Here is a 27,685-nt window from a genome sequence, read left to right on the forward strand (position 1 = left end):
AAGGTCTCGGGGGCTACTGTGGAGATTATGGATACCCCATATCTACATGACATTATAATTTAGTCGGATATACGGTACCAAATATAGATAGAATATCTCTATGAGGACTCGGGTTAGATTCTAAACTTGTATGTCAAGGAAATACTCGGGATCTTAGTCAGTTACGATTGTATTTTATCTATAATCCCATATTCCGTTAGGATATGGACTGTATTTTGTAAAGCGGACATCTTCCCCTATATAAGGAGAGGTCTGTGTGCCTCTTAGGGCGTGATCTTTTTTCCAGTTTATGCAATCAATAACATACTCGGCGGAATCATCCCCGGACAAGAGTTGGGTATTACTTCTTGAATAAGAAGGCCTGAACCTGTATAAAATTCCTTGTCTTCAAACCTATCCACTTTCCTAACTTGATAGCCACCCCTTTTTATTATTGCCGAAATCTTGTTTCGACGACGAGCATTCAAATGCCTTGGTGCACAAACCGTTTCAGGACTCGGATTTACTCCTTGATCGCTGGGCTCGATGGTTTGGCGGCCGAGAAGCCAAGCTGCTCTCCCTCGAACTCGGCGAGCTCCACCGCCTTGCCCATCTCCTTCAACCTCGCCGCGTAGTCCACCACGCGGTCGTAGAGCACGTCGCCGCCGGACGCCACGACGAGCGCCGCCGGGAGCGCCACCGCCTCCAGGCTGGGGCTCTCCGGGCCGAACGGGTTCGCCACCGGGTGGTCCCTGGTCGCGCCCACCGGCAACGACATACGCCACATCTGGTCGGCCATCTCGACGGTCAGCGTGGAGACGTCGGCCGGCGGGTTGGCCTCCGCCGCCGTGCGCTCCACCCCGGCGAGGAACGGGTCGACGAGGACGTACCCGGCGAAGCGCGCCGGGTCGACGGCCGCGAGCTGCCCCGAGGCGACGCGAGCCGTGACGTGGTGGGCCAAGTTGGCGCCGGCCGACAAGCCGGAGATGAACGTCCGCGCGAAGTCGGCCGACTCCGCGAGCCACGGATCGGCGCCGGCGCCGAGCGCGGCCTGGCCGCGCAGCCAGGAGATGAAAGCTGCGCCGTCGTCGATGGCCGCCGGGAGACGGTGCTCCGGGGCGAGGCGGTACTGGACGGAGAGCACGACGGCGGGGAGCTCGTAGGCGGCGCGGAGGCAGAAGCCGTGGCAGATGGACTGGTCCAGGGCGCCTATGCAGTAGCCACCGCCGTGGAAGTAGACGAGCACGGGGAGCTTACCTCCATCGTCACCGGCAGCGGCGGCGGCGGCCGTGCGCGACGTGTACACGCGGACCCTGAGGCCGTGCGTCGCGTCGTACACGACGTCTTTCCACTGAACGCCGCCGGGGACGTCGTCCTGGTACGGCAGCTAGCTCTACCGACGGGATGAGGACGGACTCGTCGCCGCGGACGACGGAGCCGTCGCTGAGGAGCTTGACGACGCCGTAGAAGTCCTCCACGACGTGCGGCGCCGCGTTGTCGCCGGAGCCGGACATGGTGCTCATCAACGAGTACGTACTCTCGCTTCCTCGTCTGATGAATGGACAGAGCAGCCTATGCCTCCTCGACCTCGGTACGTACTCCGTCTACATGTGCTTTTGTCGACGTGGAGTTGCCAACATCACAGGATCAGTCACCAGCACGTGACCATTGACTTGGAAAGTACGTACTCACTCAGTCCCATAAAACACAAAACTTGAGCCAAAACCGAATGTGACATATTCTATTACGATAAATCTGAACATATGTATGTTCAGATTCATAGTACTAGAATGTGTCACATCCGGTACTAGATTGATTTTTAATAAGACGGAGGGAGTACTTGGAGAGTCACGCACGCAAACGAAAGAATGAGTTTTAAACTATCGGGAGGTTATCGCCTTGTCGTTTGCATTTCACTTAAATAATTTTAAAAATACTTTTGAGAATATATATTTACAGGTGATATATATCATTCCACAAACATACAAGTTATAATTTAAACTTATCAAGTTGTAAAAAAACAAATTAAACTATAACTAATTAACATATACATTTAAATTTGTTTTTTTAGTTGTGACATATGGAAATTAATTTTGATATTGCACGTTTGTAGGGTGATATATCACATTTTAATATACATAATTTTTTTAAAAAATTCATAACTATTTAAATCACGTGTAAATAACGATAGAATATTTTATCGAGTTTATAGTTTGCCCGCAAATGCTACTAGTACGATTCTTGGAGGTACATCCGGGTACATGCGCCACAGCAGCCACGACAAGCCATCTACATTGTATGGGGGCTACTAGCTGGCGCGTGCGCACCAGCAGCGAGCACTCCCTCTCCCCTTTAGTCTACTCTTAACTAACTAAATTAGTTAATATACTTAACACTAATAATAGTAATTAGAAAAATTCTGGAGATTTTTTTACTAACAGATTGAAAATTTTTTAAGTTAGATTTGAAAACTTTCGATTTAAGTTTTAAATTTTAAAGTCAAAATTTAAAAACTTTCAACTTAAATTTGAAAACTTTCAACTTGAGATTTGAAAACTTTCAACTTAAGATTTGAAAACTTTCAACTCAGATTCGAAAACTTTCAAGTCCAGATTGAAAATTTTGAAAACTTTCAATTTAAGATTTGAAAACTTTCCACTCGAGATTTGAAAACTTTCAACTCGAGATTCGAAAACCTTCAAATCAAGATTTGAAAATTTTGAAAATTTTCAAAATCGAGATTTGAAACTTTCAACTCGAGATTTGAAAACTTTCAAGTTCAGATTTGAAATTTTTCAACTCAAAAATTAAAAACTTTCAAACTCAAAACATGCTAAAGATAAAAAAATAAAAAAAATGGAAAAAAAGGAAAGAAAATGGAAAGAAAACGAAAAAAAAAGTGGAGACGCGCGCACGTCGGCGCAGCGGCGCTAGGCGTTCTGGGTCCGAAACGCGCGCCGGCGGCGCGCGCGTATTAGGTTTTTCGACATTATATGGGCTGTACACGGGCCAAATGCAGAAGCACATGGACAGTGGGCTCATTCCACCCAGCGATTATGGACGGCCCACGGTCCATAGCATCGTTGAGAAGTACTACAGATTTACAGCTCCAAAGTACAGCAACTCGTTGTCCATCAATTCCTTTGCTTCAATTTGGAAGATCATTCTGTTGCTTCGTTCGTTCAATCGATAATATTATTTCATGAATGCCATCTTATTCAGATACAGGTTTCTACTTTGTATTTTGACAAGCTACACGCATATAAATGACATCGTTCATCTACTTGCCAAGTTTTACAGAATCGAAGTTGCACACTTACACAAAAGATGAAACAGAACACAGATTCAGACCACATGAGAACACCAACCATGCATCTCTACTGATCCAACTTAATTTACTTGGATTTAGAAGTTATTAGAACCTTCATCTTTGTGGATAAATCGCTTCATGACTCGGATTAACTCGTTGGCTGGCTCGCTCCATGGCTGCAGCGACAAGAACAGGTGCTTCTCCTCCTCGAAGGTGACGAGCTCCACCGGCTTCTCCATCTCCTTCAGCCTCGCCGCGTAGTGCACGGTGCGGTCATGGAGGATGTCGCGCCCGGCCACCACGACGAGCACCGGCGGGAACGCCACCGCCGCTAGGCTGGGGCTGTCCGGTCCGAACGGGTTCGCCACCGGGTGGTCCCTCGTCGCCCCCTCCGGCAGCGACAGACGCCACAGCTTGTCGGACATGTCGGGCGTGAAGAACGCGCCGGCCGGTGGCTCTGCCTCCGACGGCGCGCGCTCGACGCCGCCGAAGAAGGGGGTGAGGAGCATGTACCCGGCGACGCGCAACGGGTCGACGGTGAGTTGGCCCGAGCCGATCAGCACCGCGACGTGATGGCTCATGTTGCCGCCGGCCGACTCGCCGGCGACGAACACGCGGGCGAAGTCGGCCGATTCGGCGAGCCAGGAATCGGCGCCCGGTCCGGACATGGCCTGGTCACGCAGCCATGACAAGACAGCCGCGCCGTCGTCGATGGCGGCGGGGAGGCGGTGCTCGGGGCCGAGGCGGTAGTCGGCGGAGAGCACGACGGCGCGGAGCTCCGACGCGAGGCGTTGGCAGCAGCAGTGGAAGCTGGGCTTCTCGAACGTCCCGAGGCAGTAGCCGCCGCCGTGGAAGCAGACGAGCACCGGCAGCCTCTCGGCGTCGCCGGCGGTGGGCGGCCGGTACACGCGTAGCTTGAGCCCGTGCGTAGCGTCGTACACGAGGTCCTTCCACTGGACGCCCGGCACGTCGGGGAAGTCCTCCGGCGGCAGCAGGGCGCCGGCGCCGGAGCCGGCATCGGAGCGGACGACGGTGCCGTCGCTGAGGAGCTGGATGACGCCGCGATAGTCCTCGACGACGTGCGGCGCCGGCGCGGCGTGCCCGGACATGGTTACTTCTTCAGTGTGCCAACGCTTAGTGCCTAATTAAACACGGTTGTTTCGTTTAAGTAAGCAGATGGGCTAATTAATTAATTAGATAATTAATCGGTTGACACGAAGCTTCCTAATCCTAGTCGTTGCCTTGATCGCCAAACCATGACTTTGGCTGTCAAGACTTAGTAGATATTTTTCTCTTTTTTTTTTGAGAAAAAGATGGAAGGAGTGTTACTTTTCAGAACGGGACATAATAAAAAAAAAGTTTTATAAGAACCACTTGGTACTTTTCTGAGTATTATAGAAGAACAACTTCACTGAACAAAAACTATGTAGCCATGCACCTCTTGGCTCTTGCAACGAAATTTACATGACCGTACTTATTACTAGTATAGACTATAGAGCTATGATTTTATCCGGAAATTTGAGATTACAGTTTGAATGTTCGTGTGATGAGATCAGACTCTTGAGTGATCCAAAGAAGTTATTGAGTCCAGCATCAGTGATGCTCTGTCTCAGCTTTCGACTTACGTTATGCGTAAGCGGGTGATACAGAGTGCAATTCTGACATTCTTACGCGCATGAAGCTCTTTTTCTACAATTTTGCTGCCATTTTTACAAACAAAACCATTTTTACGGCATATGAAGGGTGAGGTCTGGAGTCAATACTTTTGTTTGTAAGAATTTCTGGAGAACTAACGAGTCTGGCGTTCGGATGCACATGCGATACGACACAACCATACAATATTTTGATTTCAATACGTTTAAATCATGTTATTTTGCGTTTCAAAAGGATTGAGAAATTTACCTCAAAATTGCAAAAGTGATGGACGAAGCCTATTATGAGTACTGTTCGCCGTCTAGTCCTTTTTCGCTGCTAGCTTTCCTTTACATTTTTGGATTTGTCCCATTTCCGACGAATGTCAGATGTACTCCTTTTCCTACTAGTATGACATGATAAATTTTTGTGTGTTCGAAAAAAGATGGCCGAAGCCCATATTTCCCCAATCAATGGGCCGTGCAGCCGAGAGCCTGAGATGGCAGTTATTCCTATTGGGCCAGAAATATGGTCCAATACCCAATTGAAAAGCACTTAGCCCAGGCCCAAGCGCATGTACTAGTACTCCCGAAAGGAATAAGTCTGCATTGAGTCCCTTAAATATACATCGGATCTATCCCTCAACGGCAAAATCAAATATAATGACTCCAACTGTTAAAACCATATTAAGAGAGGAGGAAACATTGACATGTGGGCCCCACATGGTGACTCGACTATTTTGACCAAGTTAACTAGCCACGCCAATCGACCAATGAAAACCACTGTCAAAACAGTCCAGAAAGCCAAACTACACCAGTTTTTAAGTAGTTGGGGATCAACATATCTAGTATTGCAGTCGAGGATACAAATTAAATCGGACCTATATTGAGGGAGTTAGAGTCGACTTATTCCTTCCCGAAAGGCCAATCTGCTTCCGTCCACGTGACTATCCAACGGCTGAGATTCCGTGCAGCCGGTTTTGCTTGCACCAAAAGGCGTTTTCTGTGATTTTTCACAATACCTTTACAAGTTGTAAAAATGTTACCTATACCTTTTCTAAGTTGCAATCTTTTCATATCCTTGTAAAATACTCCGTATTTCATATGAGCAAATGGATAAGTCAAACCATAGGCTAAATAGTAAATACATGGGCGATAGATATTAATTCGGTCCACCAGTTTCACCAGACTGGTACCCTCAACTCTCCATCAGTTGCTGGCCAAATGGCAAAATATCATTGGACACTTATAGTTGCATCATGCCTAATCCAGATTCCAGTTAATAATAAACCTTACTTTCTGAGTTGACTTAGTCTCTATCCCCACAACAAAAAGAGCACTAGGTAAGTAGATATAATGGGGTAGTATAAACTAGATACAAGTCGCTGCAATGATGCATGCAAAATATCAACGCCATATCATGTTGACCTAGCATAAACAAAACTCAAATCCGGCGAAGTACGCTTGTTTGCTATCAATAATGCGAGCAAACAAATGAATCTTAATAGCATCACACTAAGGAAGAATGGATAATACATCTCATCCACGTCTGTTAAATAATTTATATTCAGCCAGGAGGAGAAATCACAGCCAAGACCTCGTCTCATTCACTGATCATCAATCAGGTCCCTGACCAGTAATTTTTTTTTAGAAAATAGATTTTCATTAATCCGGTCTCTATATCCACGAAGGATATACACATCCAAATCATGACCAGTAATTGATCTATTCAAATATTGATCGCGGCAAATTAACCATTCTAATCAATTCTAAGCAAATTTCGATTGGTTTGGACGTTCATATTGCAAGATCTCTCAGGTAAATCAGCCACTGGCCGGCCTGAACCAATTTCCTTTCACTATGAACATAAGATGCCCATTTTTCCAGGAAAAAAAAAGTTAACACAAGATATCAAGGGTTACTTAATTTCAGGGCCTTATCTGCAACACAGCCAGTGCTTAGCTTAGCATGCTACATACTCCAAAGTTCAAAATCTGCAGACCAAAGCATTCCATCTGACAGAGACCGCAATTCCACCAGACACACCATTTTTTTACGCTCATCATGTATGCCTTCTACGTAATGCAGCACCAATCATCAATCATTTCCTTCAAAAAAGCAAAACCACACACACAATGCCAATCAAACACTAAGTAATTCTCTCTTTCTGAGAAAGAAGCACTATATAATTCAGGGACAGCAAGATCGCATTCTTAGCAAGGGAGAAGACTGAACAAACAGAGAGAGAGAGAGAGAGCGGCCATGGCGATGGCGAGGGGGAGGAAGGAGAGGGCGCCGCGAGGGTACGTGCCGATCCTGATCGGCGGGCAGGGGGAGGAGAGGGAGAGGATCCTGGTGCGCACGGAGCAGCTCAAGCAGCCGCACTTCCTCGCGCTGCTCGACCTCGCGGTGCAGGAGTTCGGCTACGAGCAGCGGGGGATTCTCTGCATCCCCTGCACCACCAAGGCCTTCCGTTCCATCGTCGGTGCAGCCACGCCCACCGCCGCCGCCGTCGCCGGCGGCGAGATCAAGTCATGACACATGCTCTTTCTCTCTCCAGTGTTCTTGTTTTCTCCTTTCCTCTTTGATCCGTTTTAGCTCTGTGCTATGCAGAGTTGTTGTTAGCTTAGCTCATGTACGTACACACGGATCCAAGATTGTATATGCAGATCACGATGAGTTTATGGAAAGTCGTGATGTGTTATAGCAGTGGATGTAAATTGTGATGTTATCTTGTATAATTGCACAGAGATGGAACTTAAAAAAAAACTCGAATATTAGGGAAGGACCTAATATCAAATAATTAGAAGGGGTGAGGCTTTGAACCCAGGTCGTCTAGCCCATCACCTTGTGGAGCTAGCCGGAAGACCCCTGCACAGATATGGAACTTGAAAACAAGTACCAAATGAATCCAAGTGCTAGCATAAACTACTGCTCTGAAATTTTCCCCAAAATTATACTAACTCCGATTTTCAATGTACGACGCAGTTAGCTTTTGACGTGATTTTTATCATTTGTCTTATTAAAACAAATATATAAATATTATTTATTTTGTTTTGACTTGTTTTATCATCAAAGAAACTATAATATTAACTTATACTTTTACATATTTATATTAAATTTTTAAATAAGATGAATGGACAAACGTTATGTACAAAGTCAACGGCGTCATATATTAAAAAATTGGAGGTACTAGTTTTTTTTTTCTCAACTGCATCATTAATACAAGAATATATTGTGGTATGTACTATTGTTTCTTCTCGACTGCAAAATCTCTTTCCTTTTCTTAAAACAAAATGAATACAGGAATATACACACTTTGATGATCAAATTACAGTGGTATAAGCTGCTTGTGGTATGTGGTGTGATAGTACAATACATACTACAAAAATGAACTAAAGTTTCAGACATAACAACCTTAAAACAAAAGAAAAAAGAAAAAGAGAGAGACATTCAGATATACTGTACATTCCAAACTGATACTGTATTCTCATTGGCGTTCAGGGCTACCGACAAAAAGGAAAACTGGTGTGCTGGTGCTAACTGAAGACGGCCTCTCAAAGATTCTCTGAAGCAACCTCGGCAACGGAGGCATGTCGCAGTCCAAGACACCCTCAAGAATCTGGACCACTTGACCCATCGTCGGCCGATCAACCTCATCCTCTTGAATGCACCAGCAACCGATCTTGCACACTCTCTCAACCTCCTTCAAGTCCGCTTCACCACACAGCTTCTGGTCCAGCAAGCTCATCACATCTCCATCTAGAAGCTTCCTTGAAGCTTGCACAGGGAAGTAGACAGAATAGTTGCCATCAGTGTCAGTGGATGTAGAAGTAGTGGTAGTAGTAGTGCATTCTTCTTCTGATCTGGCTGAGTTCCTCCTGCCTGACACTAGCTCAAGCAGCACCATTCCATAGCTGTAAACATCTACTTTCGGTGTAATTGCTGTTCCACTAATCCATTCAGGCGCAAGATAACCTATGGTTCCTCTCATGGTGGTGAGTGCTCTGCTGAAATCTCTCCCTACAAACTTTGCCATCCCAAAATCCGCGACCTTGGGAAGAAACGATGCGTCGAGTAGTATGTTTTGCGGTTTGATGTCGCAGTGGATGATTCGATCATGGCAGCTCTCGTGCAAGTAGCACAAGCCTCTGGCAACTCCAAGAGCTATCTGGTAGCGAGTGTTCCAGTCCAAGAACTTGCCATTGCTTTGAAACAGATGTGTGTCAAGAGATCGATTTGGCATGTGTTCGTAGACAAGAAACCTACTGTCGCCGTCACTGCAGAAGCCAATCAGATTAACCAAGTTGATGTGTTGAATGGTTCCGATCGATCTCACTTCAGCTCTGAATTGCTTATCTCCTTGTGATCTACCGTCGAGTCTTTTCACAGCTATGCCGGTAGAATCACGCAGTTGTCCCCTGAAGACGGAGCCGAATCCGCCTTCGCCAATCTTTTCAGAAAAGTTTTTGGTTGCAGAACGCAAATCTTTGTACCTGAAAGCCACGAGGCTACCATAATTTTCACTCCTGTTCTTGTCTTTGTTCCTCCTGATGATGAACATCAAAATGAACATCAGCACAGCCAAACCAGCAGCGCATGCACCAACGACGACACCGATTATCACTCTACGTTTCTTGCTTCTCTGCATATCTCTTGCTGAGAGACGGAGATACATGATTTCTCCATTGGAATTCTGCTGCTGCAGTTTTGCATTGAGCAATTCAGTGTGCCAAACAAGGCAACCTTTACTGCCATATGAATAAGCAGTGCAAGAGCAATTATTCAGACAAACCTTCATGCATTCATCTGAACTGTCAACATCCTGCATGCTTTCAGCTTTGTCAGGCAAGATGATATCAGACATGGAGTAGAACTTATCAGTTGAATCTGATGAACTCGTGTTGCTACCTACACAATCCAACTGATTCTTTCTCACACATCCACCAGTTTGATCGCCTTGCTCCCAATCCTTCACTGATCCAACAGTGAATCCCTTCATGCAGCTGCAGAGTGGAAGCAAACTGAAACTGCAGACCGAGAAAGCCCCACATACACCGTACACATCACACTGAACCTTCGGATTGGAGTACAGCGTCAGCCAAGACTGCGAGCTGTCCAGCCAAACCTGCTGCTTGTTCCGGCCATCGACGTCGATGAAGTTGCGTGTCACCACAGCTTCATTTGACACATTGAACTGGAGATATTCCTCTCTGCTGTTGTCGAAGAACCCAAGGTGAAAGCCAGGTGAATTGCCGATCAGCTCAGGGATGCCAGTGAAGTACTGACCATTCCATGGTCCACTGGACCAGTAGGTGACAGACGAATTGCAGAGCTTGAGCACGAGCTGAGGCGTGTCTTCGTCTACCTCGAAGCAGTAGGCTCCGGGGGACGGGCCGGCCATGCTCTTCTTGGAGACGAGACGGCGGTTCAGGCCGGTGAGCTTGTCGCGGCCGAGCTTCGCGCCGGGGAGGAGCGTGTCGGTCGGGTGGTCGACGCTCTGCCACAGCGTACGAGGTTGGGACATGTTCGAGGTGTCTTGCAGTACGAGGTTTCCACTGTTCAGAAGGACGGCTGCAGTGTTGTTGCTGTTGCTGGTGGAGTTCTTGGCTGAAACGTTGGTTGACCAGGCTATTGACTTGGTGGTTGGGTGTAAGGCAACCAGGTCGCCGTCGTCGCCGGAGATGGTGAGCTCCGGCGAGCCGGCGTCGGCGGCGTCCATGATTGGCTCTCCGCCGTTGGCTACCCATACCGTGGTGCGGTTGGGCACCGTGTTGAACCATATGCCCAGGAACCATTTCTCTTGGTTTGGAGCCGGGGCTTTGAAGAAGCCGAGCGCGAACTTGCCGTTGTTGGAGACGACCTTGTCCTTGCCGCCGACGACATGGCCAGGCTTGACGGTGTCCGTCGCGGCTGAACACGCCGGAGCACCGCCGCCGAGGAAGACGACGATGAGCACGAAGAGGTTATACAGAAGAGGAGGCATGTGGATCGGATGTGCGTACGTGGTACGTGCCAACGTACGTATAGTGAGGTGCACGCGGGAGAAGAGACGAGGGGCATTAAGTAGAGGAGGCGACGGTTACGGTTCGTGCGCGGTGAGCGGTGTGAGTTTGACCGAAACATAAGTGGTGATAAACATGTACTATAAGCGGTGGCGACGGCGACGGTCGCCGACGTAAGATCGCCGGCGGCTAAGAGCCCTATAACAGCTAGCCAAGTAGTAGCGAGAAGGCTGCGTATGTGCGCCGTTTTTAACGGGTGATTTTGTAACTGCTTTCCTTTTGCCTTCTCAACTTAATTTCGACGACCGTGGAATTAATCCCATGGCATTTGTGATGCCACGTTATCTCACTTGCAGAGATGGTTCTGTAACGAGTTATTACCTGTTCCAGACGGCGGCTATGTATCCAAGATGGATCCTTCCGGTGCTGTGCGCCTGCCGTTCCACTGACGTCGTGTCCGGTTCAGTCACGTCAGCTCCGCGGCGGCCGGCCGATCGAGATAAGGTCAACAGTGATTTACCATTATTTTTTTAAAACAAACTCATTATTAACAGTCATATATTTGTTATATATTCTCAAGTTTTAGAAAACAGATTTTTACTTGTATATTTGTATGGATTGAGATCCTCTAATGTAAAGTCAGAGGAACGTGGTGACTTACATGTGAGTTTTACCACTCACGAGCCCACCTGTCAGTGACCACGTCAGGAGAAGTTCATGTTAGAGGATCCTTTTCATCTTGTAATGATGTATTGTTGTCATTTTTTTTAAAAAAAAAGTTATTTTACACCCAAATGCAATCGCACCCGTTAGCGTTAGCGTGAGGCAACGCCATTTGACACGCCATAAAAAACACCCTTCCATTTTTTTTTGTCCTCAAAAGAAATCTCCGAAGAGTGTTATGGGTATTGATATGTAAAACTCTAAAACAAAAATATACTTTTATAAATATTAAATAATTAAAAAGTTAAAATATCTTGATCTTTATCCGATCTGCTTCATCTGCGGCAGGCCGGCCTGTCTGATCCCTTGGGCCTCCAGCACGACAGGGAACTGGGCCGCAGAAAGCTGAAATGGAGCAGTTTCGGCCTAGTGCCAACTCGCGCCAAAACGAACGGACACTGCCGCGCGCGTGCGACCGCAACTAAACCACTCTCTTGGTTAAACTTAAATCACTCGCTCGAGCAAGTGAGCAACTCCACAAGGCCAAGCTGCTAACCACACTCAGTAAATCACGGGTTAAGTAACTACTTAATCAGCATTTGCAAATGTGCATCGCTATAAATACAGCTTTTTTCTAAAACCCGTAAAACCATCACCATCAGATCGAGAGCATAGGTCACAGAACAACAGTAACAAGACACTAATTAAAACGAAGCTTGATCAAATGGAGTTCAAGAAGCCAACGATCGGGATCTCCTCCTTCCTCCTCCTGCTCCTCGTGTCCGCCGCCGCCGCGGCAAGGCCGACGCGCCAGCTAGTCGCCAACGACGGCACCGTTGCCGCGCCCGCTGTCGCACCGGCCGCGGCGGACGTGGCGGCCGGTGTTGCCGATGCGCCGGTGGCTGCTGCCAATGCCGACGTCCCGGCTGCTGCGGCAGCAATGGGCCCTGTGGCTGGCGCGGCGGCGGCCGGAGCACCGATCGGCGCCAGCACCATCCCTGTGGCGGCGGGCGCGGGCGCGGTGGGGATGAACGGCGGCGGCGGCGGCGGCGACCACCCTATGGTGTTCTTCATGCATGACATCCTCGGCGGGACGAACCCGTCGGCGCGCATCGTGGCGGGCATCGTCGACAACACGGCCGTCACCGGCCAGCTCCCCTTCGCGCGGCCCAACGGCGCCGTGCTGCCGCTGAACAGCGGCGTCAACGTCAAGAGCGGCGCGGCCGGCGCCATCGACAACAACAACATCCCCTTCCTCACCGGCCTCGGCGGCGCCACCAACGCCGCCTTCACGTCGAACAGCAACAACAACAACAACGGCGTGCCCGTCTTCGCCGGCGGCAGCCTCCCGCAGGGGACCACGCTCCAGAAGCTCCTCTTCGGGACCATGACGGTGGTCGACGACGAGCTGACGGAGGCGCCGGGGCTGGGCTCGCCGGCGGTGGGCAGGGCGCAGGGGTTCTACATCGCGAGCTCCGAGGAGGGCGTGAGCCAGACGGTGGTGGTGACGGCGATGTTCAAGGAAGGCGAGTTCGCCGACAGCATCAGCTTCTTCGGCGTGCACCGCACGGCGGACTCGGAGTCGCACCTCGCCGTCGTCGGCGGCACAGGGAAGTTCGCCGGTGTGAAGGGATTCGCCAAGGTGGCCGTCGTGAGGCCCGGAGGTGTGGCGGCGACTGCCGCGGAGCACGAGACGGACGGCGTCGAGACGGTGCTCCAGTTCACCGTGTTGCTCATCATGTACTAGTTAGGTAACGTGGTCAAGCTCAGGTTTACCAAAATGTTTGGGGCTGACGTTATCGTGGTCACCCCATGGTTTAACGGTTACAATGAGATATATCATGGTTTAAAAAATAGAAAAAATTATCACACCGTTTTATAAACCCTCGCTATTAACTACAGTTGTGAAAGGTGTTGTGCTTGTCCGTGTGTCCCGGAAATATGTTGATCTCATAATTATGTATAAGTGCCTGTATTTTGAAATATGAACGAAATTTTGATCCCAAAAAGATGAAGAGCAACATCCATCTGGTACAAATAGTTGTGAACAGTTTTAATATTTCGAACTGCGATGTTACTTTTTGTGGTCTAATTGATCTATTGCACATGTCAACGTGGCACTCTTAAATGGATTAGATCAAACCCAAAAGGGGAAAAAATACAAAGGGAGAAAGGGGCGTCCTAATGGGCGACTGGTCGCGCCCACGCCCAGGCGCGCGACCACCCCTCAGTCCTCTAGTCTCTACTATAGTTACTAGTACTACTACTACACTAGAACTAGTGTAATACTGTACTAATGTAGTAGTATATGTATATACATGTATATAAACTATGTGTACGTATAAAAAACCTAAAAAATACATGTATACAAATTTTGTAAATATGTATACAAACTTTATATACGTATGTATAAAAATCTAAAAAAATACACGTATATAAGTTTATATACGTGTATTTTTTTAGATTTTTATACACATATATAAAGTTTGTATACACGTATACAAAGTTCGTAGACGTGTATACAAAGTTTGTATATGTGTATACAAACTTTATATACGTACGTATAAAAATCTAAAAAATTACACATATACAAAGTTTGTATACACGTATACAAAGTTTGTATACATGTATATAAAGTTTATATACATACGTATTATAAAAACCGGAAAAATGAAAAAGATACGAAAAGAAAAAAAGAAAATACGGAAGAAAACAGAAAAAAACGAAAAAAAAGAAACTGTACACGCGCGGCAGAAGAAAACAGAAAAAACAAAAAAAAAAGGGAGAAACCGTACGTACGTGCAGTGCGCAGCTCCTCTCCACGTGCGAGTCACACGCGGGAGGATGCGCGCGACCGATCGCTGATTAGTGATTTCGGAGGTTTTGCCATGTTGGTAGAGTAGTTGGTTTGATATATAAAAAGGAAAAAAAGCAGGGGTGTCAACGCAAATTGGAATCGCCTTGTCTACGTAATCAGTACAGTATTCAGTAGTCACCGCCGCCGTGCCGGCTGACTAGCACCTGGACCAACTCGAAGTACTACTCCACTGATTTGTGGGCCATGATGCCTTTGGCCCCGTATGTCGGTGATAGGTACAAATTAAACTGGTACGGAGTAGCTAGTAATCTCTTCATCCTAAAATATAAGCGATTTTAGGTTCGAGGATATATCATATTCATCTAAAATCTTTTATATTTTAGGATAGAGGAAATACTATTTCGTGGTAATTAAATTAATAAACATCTCGGGTTAATTTATCTGCGCCAAATCGTGTCGTGGACTCGTGGTTGTCCCTATCTCCTACCTCGAGTTCGAGTGGTTGGACGTGTTGTACGTACTTCAAAATTCAAATACGGTTCTACATGCATGTGCATCACACCAAACCGATATACAACTCGCGTTCGTTAGTATATACCAAATCGATTAGGCTACGATTTAAATTCAAATTAATTGGCCGCTGGAGACTGCAGGCGATACTTTATACTGTACAAGGTTTGCGGTTTCAGCAATTTGTTAGGGCATGCATACAGTTTGAGGCGAGTTTCTTAGCATCATGCAGCTGCATATGGAGGAGATCAGAGCACAAGATCGAGACAGGTACATACATACGTATTGTGGATTCGCGGCGCTTTTGTTAGCAGCATACATGCATGTCAATGTGCGCATGCATAAGCATACATGCTTATTTATTTATTATTATTTTCTTTACTAGATTGGCTGGCCAGCATTAATGTTATTGTTGTCGAAGCGACAATAGCTTCACGTCGAAGGACGTGATTTTCTCGGTGGAATAATTGGATAGTAAAACAATGTATTAATTGATGAAATTTCTTGGGAACCCTCTTTACATCCCCCTAGAGGTTATTTATAGTCTTAGTACAAACACATGCACTCTAGGATTTAATGTATACTGGGGACTTTACATTAGTACCATAGTGACATCTATAAACGCAAACAGGATCTATATACCCATTGGGCCTTCTAAATGGGCCTTTGGGTAGGCCCATAGGTGCCGAACGGCCTTCTTGGGCCATACGGCCTCCTAGTCCTGCTGGCGGAGATATCTGGCCCACGGGCGAACTCTTCCGGCTTCACCTCTGACGCAAGCTCGGCAACATATCCCGTGGACGGGGTGGCGAACTCTCCTAGCTTCGCCCTCCGGCTTCGCCACCATGGCTTTGCTCTTTGGATTCACAACGGGCGAATCCTTTGATCGTCAAACGTCGCTTCGTATGCGTGGTGATTTCGGCACCTTCGATCGAAGGCCTTCGTAACATGCCTCCAACCGTTATTATGCATGATTTGCTTTTCGTTAATTGAGCTTATATTACACTATGTGATTCCAATGGCAAGTCTACTGAGTAATTAATATAGTTAAGTTATTTATGACAGCTATACAATAGAGTTAAAATAAAGTTTAGGGACAAATGTGATATCTAATTAGTAAGAGTAAGTCTTTAATATAACGATCTAAATAGTAAATAGTAAGTACTACCTTTGTTTCACGTTACAAGACATTTTGAGTTTGAATACATGCATCTATGCATGTGCTTCATATATAAGTCAAAACTTATATGAATGTCAGTGAATTTAAATGATGGATAGAAAGGATAAAACATATATATTATAACGTGGAATGGATGGATTGCTCTTTATATTACATGTTTATGAAATTGAGTGAATTTCTTATATATACCACTGAAATTTGATCTGATCCCTTTATATGTCACACAAAATTGACTATGAATTATTGGTTACTTATCTATTACTATTCAGGAGATCAAGAGACATGTCGAAATTCAAGATTAAGCGAAAAAGTTTTAGGCTTTGCTACCGTGACCAATATGGTACGACCGGTGCCTGTGATGAATCTTTCTTGCTCAGAATGACACCATTGCACAAGGAACTATCTTTGCGCACAGAAGCGATATATGTTTCAGCTTTCTACGAAATGTTGAAGGCAAACGGTATGCACCAGTGGGTGGTTTTTCATGAGCATAAAAACACCATCAAGAAATCACTCGATAATTTAAAACATGCGCTTCGTAGATATAAAAAGCAATCGAATAAAATTGGGGCTATTCTACTTGGTGCCAAGGAAAGACGGCAAGTTTGGATTCATCGTCCGTAGTCCTCTACTCGATAAGCCCATTGAATATCATGGAAAGAGAAGAATAAAGCTCCAATTCAAGAAGAGAAGTATAAGCCCGTCAATCACTTCAGCAAATGTACCAGCAGCGAATATTTTCACTATTGCTTGCTCTTTCTTTAGTAGTCACTTGGAGGATGCAAGTGAGGTTAAGGACATTGCTAATATACACTTGTACTCTTATTTTATGTTTTGTTATAATACTTCTATAACTGTGCATAATTAAATTCATGTGGCAATGTATTCAAGAATGTCTATACACTATGCATCTCTTCTAATTTTATATTGAAAAAAGTGGTTGTAAACGTGCCCAATCAGCTATGGCCGTCGGCCTTCATCAGGATTTTTTTTTCTTGTACCCGTTGAATGAAACAATATTTAAATATCAAGCTTAAATCTTTTTATATGCACATTCAAATGTGACGTACTGAAATATTTTCTGTACACGTTACATAAAACCATGACAATAACAAACAAATAGGGAATTCCTTGTTAACTTGGGTGCATTCATACAGTAACACAATATCAATGAACACAATAGAAAGTTCTATACATTCAACTATACAACTGCGGGTAGAGCCAGAACACGGCGAAGTGGGTAACATGCAGTCATTATTTTTTATTGCGATTTGGAGATGTCAGCTCTCAGCTCCTCTTCAAGTTCGTCAAACTCCCACCCACTTATCTCTTCAGGTGAGTATTTGTTAACTTGACCAAATTCTAATTCTAACTTTGCAAGTTCAGAATCAAGATCCAGCGGCTGGTCAGGTTTCGCTGGAGATTTTGGGGAGACCACAGTTTCAGCTTTAGGTGTAGAAGGTACCTGAACTGGTGAAGGGCTTGACTCAGCTCTCTCCTTTGTTGGAACCTTTGCTCGGCGGACTTCAATGTCTAACGTCGGTCGTTCTACAGACTCGAATCTCTCTCTAAGTTTCTCTATCTCAGAAAATAAGTTCCTGACGTCCTCATCATCCCTCCTGTGGAAAGAAAATCAAATGGAGTTATTCCAAAACTCTGAAGGATGAAAGAAACTATAAGTATGTAAACGGGAGTTTGCAGTACCTAGAATTAACCCCTTGTTCAGAATAAAAGAGCTTCTTCATGTGATCAGTGATGCTAAAGGCAATTACAATCTGAAAAATATTGACATATTGTCAGCTCACTGAAAATATCTAATTTGTAAGCAATGCGGAATAGGCTAAAAAACATACCAGTTCATGATATGAATTGTACCGCAGAAATAAAAATGTTTTTTTCCCAAAGAAAAAGAGGGCTGCTACCCCACGGGATACCGTGGAAATAGTGCACTCACGGGATAATTAAAAAAGCAACGACAACATAAAGGAGCACCCCACAGAACACGTGATTTATCTCGATACCTAGCCACTGCCTGCTCGGTATCGTCGCCGGAGCAGTGGCTACCTTACCTCGCCGGTGTCATTGCCGAAGTAGCAGCTACCTCACCGCCAAAAATTCTCCTCGGTATTGCGCGCTCGGGTGATACCTCGCCGGCGTCGTCGCCCCTGAGCACCCAGAGTAGCAGCTACCTCACGCGCGATGCCTCGCCAGCGTCGTCGCCCCTAAGCACCCAGAGTAGCAGCTACCTCACCGCCAAATCCTCCTGGTACCTTGGGTAAGGTACCGAGGTGGTACCTGGTACACTGGTATCGGCTGGTACCTGGTACCCCTGGTACCTTGGTATCGACTGATACTTGGTACCCTGGGTATCGAGCTGGTACCTAGGTATCAGACCTTGGTACCTGGGTATCAGTGTGATACCCCAAGAGAGAGGAGGAGGAGTCGCGGGGTCCGGAGGTCCTGGTACCCTGGTATCGACTGATACCTGGTACCCTGGGTATTGAGCTGGTACCTAGGTATCAGACCTTGGTACCTGGGTATCAGCGTGATACCCTAAGAGAGAGGAGGAGGAGGAGGAGTCGCGGGGTCGAGGAGGTCGAGCAGCGGGGCGGCGGAGGAGGAAGAGGAGGCAACAGATCTGGTGCCTACCTTGTACCATGCCTCCCCAGCCTCCTCAGCCGGCTGTGGACGACGATGTGCTCGGCGCACCCCTGCTGCCGGCCATGGAGGTCTTCATCACCGACGCTGTAGCAGATCCGCTTGCTGCCGGCCATGGAGGATGTCGCCGCAACCGCACCCCGTTCCGGCTCCACCGCACCCCGCTCCCGTTCTCCCTCTCGCTCACCGCGCTCGCCGTCGCGGCCTCCCCTGCGGCGACGGCCGCCGGCTCCGGTGAGCAGTGGGCGACGGCGACGGGGAGGGCTGCAGTGCCGTCTAATTTGGGGGAGGAGAGTGAGGTAAGAGGAGGCGACGGGGAGGGCTGCAATGCTGTGTGATTTGGGGGAGGAGAGTGAGGTAGGAGGAGAGGATTTGGATGATTTTGGGGAGAGGAGTGAGGTAGGAGGAGGGGATCCCGTCTCCACGGGATGCCGTGGTGTAGGTTTTCTGAAGAAAAATGCGTTGAAATAGTAATGACCCTAATAACAATCAACGTGCGATTCTCGTAAATTCAGGCAATAATCAAGGTACTTGGTACGGACCTTCTTTTCAGTTTCCAAATATTCTTCCTCAAGGGATTTCTGTGGACTTGTCTTTTCTGATAGTTCCTCATTGTCATGTTCTGTTGACACGTCCCTACAAATTTCGTCCAAACACGTGATCGCAATATCATTGGGGTCATTTTCTGGCAGACCTTACTGCAGATTGTATATATCAAAAAGAACAATTGGCCAACCTTGACTGCAGAACTGCCAAATTATCCACGTATGTGCAGATTCGCTCAATTGATGGGCTCAGAATTTCCTGCCAAAAGACATAACACACATATCAGAGTGGATAGCAGACAGATTTAAAGTGTGTTTACATGGAATGTGAAACAATGGTTTCAAACAGTTTATATATCAAACCAAATACCTTGAATGTAGAAAGGTGATATTTAGTCAATTTCAGGAAATTGTCTGTACATCTCTCAAGCTCATCACTACATAAACAAAAGATAAAGCTGAATTTAGTAAACATATGTTTTAGCCACAGGCCCTAATCAGGCAATAACCACTACATACTTGGTTCTCTTTTCCTTCTGTTCATTATATGATGACTGAAGCTGCCACGTATCCTCAAGGAAATTGATCCAAGTCTTGACTACGCCAGCCTCCACATTACATGAGGTAATAGATTTTGAAAGTTCATTATCCTGATTGATGCCAGGGAAGAGAACAAAATATTAAGTTGATCAATATTTTGATAACAAACAGCACTAATCAATTGCAAGAAATATAACTGAAAAAAAAAATTGAAACCAGATCAACAAATAAAGTATCAGCACCTTCGCTTTTAAACTAAATATCATTTGATTGTTTGCTTCATCAAATTGATCCCTCTCTTCCCTTGTTTGCTTGAGACGTCCAATGGCAGCATTCAGTGAAATGTTGACCTGTTGGTGGAGAGATATAGAAAGAACACAAACCTAATGTCAACCTTAAGCAGAACAATAATAATTCTTATAGAAACAATTCAGCAGAAATGTAACTCCACCAGCCCACTATATATTGATAAAAGTAACGCGATTGAATGGTGCTGGAGTATATTTGTAAAGCAAATTTCCAATTTTGTCATTTTTATTCATATTTTTAAAGGAATATAACTCTTTAAACTTATTTACAAGATGGCATATCAGTTGATTAAATATCTTACATTTTTTAGATTTAAAATTGATGGCACATAACAACTGCATATCCACATCAAACCTAGCACTGGAAGCCAACAACCAAACAAATCCTTTAGAAGGTTCTAAATGAGGGAAAAGGCACCTTCTTCAACCGAGCCTCAAGTTCGTCACGTTGCTTCTCCAATTCAGAAATCTCAGCCGTCAACTCCTATACCAGAGACACGTTCACAAAAAGGGATGAGCATCAACAGATAATACAGTGAAGAAATACCCGCATATGCATTCCTTTTACAATGTAAACATATGCAATATATGTATTACATGTGCAGGCACTTATGTTCTGCAAATACAAATCAAATGTGCAGAAACCAAGGTCCAAAGGCCTTGTGCTCATGCAAGATGTCTTCCTTTAAGTGAGCACATGTAATGAAATAAGTTAAGAGAAAGCTCCAAAACTGCTTATGAAAGTCATAATTTGAGTTCCATGATCTGAAATGTATGAGTTCTTAACTTCTTAAAGTACAAGGAGTCCAAAACATGAGATATGGTTCTTACCTTTTCAACTGCACTCACTTCATTCTCCTTTTTAGCACGGAAGTTAAGAGCCTCTTCTTTCTGGCGCCTATTATCCGTATGGCACAATACAACTTGAAAGGTCACCACCAGTTCACCACAAAGTTTCTCATACCAAGAATTCATTATTCAAATATATAACAAACAATTCTAGCATACAACCACACTAGCGACCAACATTATATGCTTTTGAGTTGTGGCCAGCAATGAATACAGCTCAGAGACAAGAAGATGTTGATAAATGCCAGAATAACGACAACCAGCCAGATGTAAATCTCTAAAGAAAATCACATAAATTCAAAACATGATTATGTGAATCGAGCACTGCTTGATTGTGCCATGCAAATCTGAAGTGTGGAACTAAAGAACATCAACTGCTGCGGTAAAAATTGACAAGATCAGGTGTGCATAGGATTATGGAACATAGTGGGCATCATAATCATATTTTAGAACCTTCTCTAAGTGTTCATACAGCTACTCTGTATTAGTTTTCCAATTGAAAAACTCTACAAAAAAAAATGAACCTTCTCCCTTTTATGTGAATTCCCCAGAGGCAAACTAACTTGTGAAGGCCTATCTGTTCTATCTCACAAGCCCCAAGAAAACAAAGGCAAAAAGGTATTACGATGTAAACAAACCACCACTAAAGTAACATAAATTTCTAGAACATGTTATGAAGATTTAACAAATGATATCAAAAGATTCATAAAGAAATAAGTTCAGATAGCTATACCTGTGATCCAAAATACGCTTCTCAGCCTTGGAAGATGAATTAGAGAGGGAAGTTGCTAAGACCTTTAATTTGTCAACCTGCAAAGCTAATGGGATTAATGTTGTATCCTGTGCATTTCCCCCCAAATGTTAACAACTTAACATGTACATAGCTCAACCAAAAGATAACACAAAAACGGATACAATCACCAGCAGTGGCATTGGTGACCAGCCACCAGCAGTCACAGGTCCACAGAGCATATGTTAATGCAAAACTTTAGCAGAAGAAATAGATTTTTACGGTCCTCACGTCCAACAAACATGGATCACAGTGCAAAGGTTGTTCAGTAGAAACTAGAAAGTAAATCTAAGTACAGACACAAGAAAGAATAGAGTCCCATAGCCCATCAGGTCATTTCTTCAATGTATAAAGTCCAAAAATGAAGACCCAGGAACAAAAATAACAGAGCAGTGAAGCATGCATGCAAATTTGCAGAGCTGAAGATTAAATATATTCTTGTTGAAGTTTTACTGAGTGCATGCATAAAAATCACTTAAGAAACATGCGATGGCATTCCATGGGATGGGACTAAGATACTTATTCATTATATGAGGCTGAATATTAGTTAAATAAGTTGACCAGCTAAAATTTGAGATACATAAATTCACATGAAAACATGCCTTTTGGGAACGAATCTCAAGGGAGTCTCCGGCAGTAGATGTTTTTTTCTTCAGTAAAAGCTCTTCCATTCTAGAGCAGAATCGGACTTCAGAGAGTGCTTCTTTGAATGACTGGTCAAAGCAGAGAATTCAGTTAGCTTCTTAAAACCAATGTGAAACAGAAAACATTTCAAATACAAGACAGAACAGGTCAAACCAAATTGGGCCACGTGGTACTGAACTACCGAACACAGATGGACCGCATAGATTTAGCAGGATCAGTATTAGTAATAATTGGACTATCATGGTCAGCGTTTGCTCTAATAAGACTAGTATCAACAAAAGTGCAAACAGAATAATTGAAGGCCCTGAACAATCTTATTTGTGCATGAGACTGTCTGTAAGTCAACAACTGAACTAAGTCCAGAAAGCCTATGTGAACATCTCATTGGTAAAATGAGCAAAGTAAATCATTTACTCAAATTGAATATAATTCAATAGAGGCAACACCTCAACAGTTGTAGCAGAAGTCCTTTCCGTAGTTTTTGCATGGTCTTCTTGAGTTTGTTGAACTCTTGATGTCTCCTTCTCATTTAGTTTCTTCCACAACTCTACAGCTTCAGCATCTATTCTGAAGCGACATAAACATATTAGAGTAACAAAAGTATTTAAGTTTCAAATTGTCCACAAGAAGTATATAAATTCCTAAATAAATGCATAGGACCCCCCCCCCCTTTCTCCCCCAATAAGAGTCTAGATGCTTGTTAGTAGATTTATAACTACCTCATAATGTCAGAATTCCTCTTTAGTCCAGAAATGGCACTTTGGGTAAACTGAAGCAACTCTTCACGTTTCACCTTCATGTGTACAGAAACAGAGAATCATTGACAAGTCAGATTCTGCATAGTTTAGCAATTTGTGCATCAGAGTTAATTTTTCTCCTAGTGGAAAGACATTAAAGGGGGGATATACTGAATACTACATTCTTTCTACATAAAGGAACAATGGCCTTCCTGTCTAGAGGAGTGAAGCAGCATTCCATTCAGTACTCCAATCAAGTGATGCATTGCATGAGCATAGACTCATAGTGAGTTTGTGACTGACTACATTTCTAAATAATCCTATGCAAGGAAGGGGTCACCTTCTGTCTTAATAATATCTTCCCCCTTTTGGTAGGATTACTTTATATATCGTTACTGAAATAAAGAAACTTCATGTGCAGTAAACTCAGCAAGACCCCCAAAGTTATATAATTTAGTCCTAAAAAAATGGGTAGTTTACAATATCATTAAATGCATTTTTTCTAAAAAAAAAAAAAGGTTATGTGAGTTTTTGTGAAGAAAAATATGCAAGCTAAGTGTTTATACTAGCAAGAAATATGTAAAACATAAAGAAACACGAATCACCTGGAAAGAAGACATCAAGAAACATATACTACAGCTGCATACCCTAGTTACATAACAATCATTGAATAATCAGGAATGAATTTTTGCAAAGAGTTACATGTTATATTTATCCATCCACTGATTCAATACTCAGCATAGAATAAAAGTGCAAGAGACAACCCAAAATGTACCAGGACTTCATCATGGTAATTTGAGAATGATTTTGCCAAGTCCTGTATACTGCTCATGATCGCATTATTGATTTCTTTCCCTCCTGTAAGACATAGGCTGCAGGAAATGACTATTAGTAATAACGGTAGGTTGCTAAGCTTCATTCAAACATTTCTTATTCAAGGAACAGAAAATAGGATTGCAGGATGCCTGCATACATGATGTGGTTTCTCAGAACACATCAGTATGGAGCATCTATAAGTCTATAACTAACTTAAACAGGGTGCAGGGACATATCAAGTGAAAATGCAGTTTTTATGCAAATTTCATTTTCATTCGACATAAAAGTTTCCAAAAGTTTCTATCCGGAACAGCTACTAGAAAGGCCATGCTATACGTCTCTACAAAATTTTATGATCAAACTCTGCAGAATTGTATGAACACAGGAAACTGGAAAAGACAAACTCTGCGATGAATAGTTAATTAGAATTGTCCATCAAATATTTTATATTTTTGAATCTTGTAAATGCAATTTGAGTTTGATCATAAACTTTTGCATAAGGATGTCAAATCCATGTAGTGAAATACAGGAGGCATTTACAAATAGATCATGTAGGCAATAAGCTCACCCGAAAATTTCCAAAAGCAGGGGAACCTCTTCTTCATTAGGAGCTTGAAGAATCTGAGAATGATAAGGATTACTGTGCTTAACTTCTATGAGTGCTTTAGCAAAAAATAGCATTGCCTTCCAAAAAAAAAAAAAACACAAAGGTGCTTTTATGCTCTCCTGAAGGAAAAAAATTGCCTGAGTTTTAAAACTTCAGAGTTAAGAAGCCAACATTAGTTTGTGTTATTTTCATTATCTTTTTGAAACCAAATTTACAGGATGCATGCCACCCATGCTACACATCTATGTGAAAAGGTACCAACCCTGCAGTTGAAGGTGTTTATACTATGTGTCCTTCAAATGTTGCACAGGTGAGAAGACTAATAGTATGAACAGATCAGTTTATTAGCTGTGGACATTGAGCGAACACATGGAAGAATTAGCTGAGGTACACTTAGTTTTGGGCATAGGCACAGATTTGGATGAGTTACACAACCCACAGCAATAACTAATTTAAGTTGCTTAGATATTGGTGAACGCTTTTTCTAAAGGAACACCAAGGCACTCCTCAGTCCTCACAATAGCAGTATATAACAAAAGGCACAAGCAGGTTCACTCAAAAATTGAATTAGTTAGGGCAGCTGAAATACATGGTATCTTGATTGAACCAACTTACCATGGACAACGTAATACCTTCAAGTGCCTGGCTATAGAGAAACACATCTCGAAAGTTCATCGGAGCTCCTCCAATGTCAGCATCATAAAACAAAACCTGCCAATGCGGGTCAATTTTAGAACACATGAAACCATGTAATTAAAGAAGATATGTGGTATGCCTATACATAGACACGGAAAGCCAAATTATTAGACTAGCAAATGCATACTCTTGCAAATGGTGGTTTTGAGGTGTTCGGTTCACTTGAATGGGCATTCTGTTCGGCAGCCCCATCTAGACCTCCAAGTTGAGCCTCAACCTCTTGTAGCGCCCTGAGCCAGTGCCTTAGCACCTGAAGCCTATCCTCCCCGCGTGATGAAACCGCGGCCTCTTCCAAGCGCTTCACCATTTTCTTGACACTTTTGTAGTTTTGAGTGCTCTGTAATCCCAAAAAGAACACGTTACACAAGACGAGTTAGGAGGCATTTTGACCCAAAAAGTCAAGCCACCATCAGAAACATAGCATTTGGTATCTAGAAACCACAAGACTACACTCTATTTACATTTTACACTGCAATAGCATCAAGCTAATCTAAAGCCCCTTTTCCTTCATAACAGTACAAGACACTGTCTTACTACCGTGCAGCAGATCATGGACATGAGATCATCCCAACACTATAAGATTGCTTAAATTCATACGAATTGAACTCGAATTATATCTAATTCGAACACATGTCCAAGAACAAACTCGCATTTGACTAACTTCCCACTTCCAATTGCAAGTTTGGCACCTCCTCAACACAAAACGAGAGAGCACGTCCCAGGACAAAAATCGAAAGGGGCTTTCTGAGAGAAGGGGGCGAGGGAGGGAAACGGCGGGGGGGCGGGGGTAGAAGCCGCTCACCATCCGGTCGTTGAGGATCTTCGCGCCCTCGGCGACGGCCTGGCCGGCGTGGTGGGCGACGGCGTCGGCGTAGCCCAGCACGGCGCGGGCGACGCCGCTCCGGCCGCCCGCCTCGACGGCCTTGCTCACCGCGCTCCGCAGCCACGACGACATCGGCGGCGGTCGGCGGCGGGATCAATCACCACAACAACGGCGGCGGCGGAGGTAGGTGGGGGTGGGATGCCGCGGCGCTGTCTCGAGTCTCGACTGGACTCCTCTCCCGCGACCGGGGCTTCTTCAGGGGAGTTCCAAGTTCTCCAACACTGAAAGTTTCTGAACTGAAGAGATTTCGTGTACTTTTCGCTCTCTCTCTCTCTTCTTCTTCTTCTTCTTCTTTTCTTTTTCCCTTTATTCCTTTTCTCTTTTTTTTTATCTGGTAATAAAATATTTTTTTCTTGTTTGGATTGGGAGAGCTATGCGGTTCTGTTGTCTGTTCTGAAATCTGAATGGACATGAAAAGGGATGAAGGTCATGTACTCATGTGACTGATTGGTGCTCAACTACTAATCAACTAGTGGATCGTTAGATTTGTCTTGTACTCGTTATTTAGCCATTACTCTTTCGAGAACTTTTTTTGGACTATAAAACAACAAAATAATTGCAGCTAACATTTTTATCTATATTTCCTGGTCATACTTATGCATCCTATATGGAACTAAACATTTGGAATTGTTTGTTGTGGAAAAGTTATCTCCCCAACAAACAATGGATTCATTTATCCCGGCACTAACTTTGGAGTAAGACTAGTCAAGCCTCACATTAGGCTATTTGGGTTAGATTACTCCCACTCTTCAGCGCTCCTTTTTGAAACACATGGTTTTAAAAAACGCAAGAATAAAAAAAAACGCATAATTGAAATAAGGCACATGAATTAAAAAGGTGATGTGTCTAGATATCTCAAAGGAAAATATCACATGAATTTGATAGCTTTCTAGAGAGATGATGGGAAAATATGCGTTGTGGAACTGGACTAAGGGAAAGCAATCCAAAGGAATTTATCAACTTCTAATCCTATGTTCCAAACAATCAAGTTAGAAAATATTTCTATGGATTTAAATCCTTTAAAATCGTATGAAAATGCTTTAATTTAAAGGATTTATTAGCCCGCGTATCTAACATAACATTTCCAAATGAGGCATTTTTCATGGTAGCCCAGCTTGGCCCAAATCCTCTCAAGTCTAAGCTGCTTTCTTTCTTAGTAATTTATATTTTCTATATAGTTGATATCCATTAGCAATTACTTCCTCCGTTTCACAATGTAAGTCATTATAACATTTCCCACATTCATATTGATGCTAATGAATCTAGACATATATATATATATATATATATATATATCTAAATTCATTAACATCAGTATGAATGTGGGAAATGCTAGAATGACTTATATTGTGAAACGGATGGAGTATTTTTTTCGAGTAAGAGATACCCATTAGTAATTATTAAAAACTAAACTTATCATACAAGTATGTCACATCATCGTTCACTAGCAATTATTATCTTAGACCATTTTAAATCTCATGCAAATGTGACACATCATCTAGAATATATTATATT

The 27,685-nt window shown here is 44.1% G+C and overlaps 5 protein-coding genes and 1 pseudogene across 6 annotated transcripts; 2 read left to right on the top strand and 4 right to left on the bottom strand.

The window, feature by feature from the left end:
- Positions 1-319: 319 nt before the first annotated feature.
- On the bottom strand, positions 320-1,561 carry LOC4324076 (carboxylesterase 15-like; annotated as a pseudogene).
- A 1,591-nt stretch (positions 1,562-3,152) lies between these two features.
- Positions 3,153-4,465, bottom strand: LOC4324077 (carboxylesterase 15). The gene has a single exon (XM_015766112.3). The coding sequence runs from the start codon at positions 4,396-4,398 to the stop codon at positions 3,385-3,387; it is 1,014 nt and encodes a 337-aa protein (XP_015621598.1). The 5' UTR covers positions 4,399-4,465; the 3' UTR covers positions 3,153-3,384.
- Positions 4,466-7,083: 2,618 nt separating this feature from the next.
- LOC107278078 (auxin-responsive protein SAUR71) lies at positions 7,084-7,779 on the top strand. The gene has a single exon (XM_015766122.3). It carries the CDS (start codon positions 7,183-7,185, stop codon positions 7,456-7,458), a length of 276 nt encoding a protein of 91 aa, XP_015621608.1. The 5' UTR covers positions 7,084-7,182; the 3' UTR covers positions 7,459-7,779.
- Positions 7,780-8,300: 521 nt separating this feature from the next.
- LOC107275903 (G-type lectin S-receptor-like serine/threonine-protein kinase At2g19130) lies at positions 8,301-11,009 on the bottom strand. Its single transcript, XM_066303988.1, has one exon. It carries the CDS (start codon positions 10,904-10,906, stop codon positions 8,411-8,413), a length of 2,496 nt encoding a protein of 831 aa, XP_066160085.1. The 5' UTR covers positions 10,907-11,009; the 3' UTR covers positions 8,301-8,410.
- A 1,230-nt stretch (positions 11,010-12,239) lies between these two features.
- LOC107276713 (dirigent protein 25) lies at positions 12,240-13,471 on the top strand. The gene has a single exon (XM_015766101.3). It carries the CDS (start codon positions 12,313-12,315, stop codon positions 13,333-13,335), a length of 1,023 nt encoding a protein of 340 aa, XP_015621587.1. The 5' UTR covers positions 12,240-12,312; the 3' UTR covers positions 13,336-13,471.
- A 3,734-nt stretch (positions 13,472-17,205) lies between these two features.
- Positions 17,206-26,419, bottom strand: LOC4324078 (uncharacterized). Of its 2 annotated transcripts, XM_015765881.3 has the most exons (19): positions 26,090-26,419; positions 25,415-25,624; positions 25,207-25,302; positions 24,553-24,605; positions 23,933-24,040; positions 23,774-23,816; positions 23,151-23,224; positions 22,878-22,998; positions 22,389-22,499; positions 21,730-21,806; positions 20,979-21,045; positions 20,566-20,631; positions 20,082-20,189; positions 19,819-19,949; positions 19,670-19,736; positions 19,491-19,558; positions 19,297-19,390; positions 17,801-17,871; positions 17,206-17,715 (listed from the first exon to the last, which is right to left on the bottom strand). In XM_015765881.3, exons 1-19 carry the CDS (start codon positions 26,240-26,242, stop codon positions 17,358-17,360), a joined length of 2,076 nt encoding a protein of 691 aa, XP_015621367.1. In that variant the 5' UTR covers positions 26,243-26,419; the 3' UTR covers positions 17,206-17,357. The 2 variants fall into 2 exon arrangements, with proteins under 2 accessions (XP_015621367.1, XP_015621368.1); XM_015765882.3 differs by lacking the exon at positions 23,774-23,816 and having other exon boundaries at positions 23,944-24,040.
- Positions 26,420-27,685: the final 1,266 nt, after the last annotated feature.

This window comes from Oryza sativa, chromosome 1 (genome assembly GCF_034140825.1).
Source record: "Oryza sativa Japonica Group chromosome 1, ASM3414082v1".
Lineage (NCBI taxonomy): Eukaryota > Viridiplantae > Streptophyta > Magnoliopsida > Poales > Poaceae > Oryza > Oryza sativa.

What these genes read in the sequence shown, in the direction of transcription:
- LOC4324077 (XM_015766112.3), bottom strand. Translation starts at nt 4,398, where the DNA reads ATGTCCGGGCACGCCGCGCCGGCGCCGCACGTCGTCGAGGACTATCGC.
- LOC107278078 (XM_015766122.3), top strand. Translation starts at nt 7,183, where the DNA reads ATGGCGATGGCGAGGGGGAGGAAGGAGAGGGCGCCGCGAGGGTACGTG.
- LOC107275903 (XM_066303988.1), bottom strand. Translation starts at nt 10,906, where the DNA reads ATGCCTCCTCTTCTGTATAACCTCTTCGTGCTCATCGTCGTCTTCCTC.
- LOC107276713 (XM_015766101.3), top strand. Translation starts at nt 12,313, where the DNA reads ATGGAGTTCAAGAAGCCAACGATCGGGATCTCCTCCTTCCTCCTCCTG.
- LOC4324078 (XM_015765881.3), bottom strand. Translation starts at nt 26,242, where the DNA reads ATGTCGTCGTGGCTGCGGAGCGCGGTGAGCAAGGCCGTCGAGGCGGGC. An exon ending in TTGGCAGTTCTGCAGTCAAG is followed by an intron (nt 19,391 to 19,490) that starts GTTGGCCAATTG and finishes CGAAATTTGTAG; the next exon opens with GGACGTGTCAACAGAACATG. An exon ending in ATTTGGAAACTGAAAAGAAG is followed by an intron (nt 17,872 to 19,296) that starts GTCCGTACCAAG and finishes AATATTTTTCAG; the next exon opens with ATTGTAATTGCCTTTAGCAT.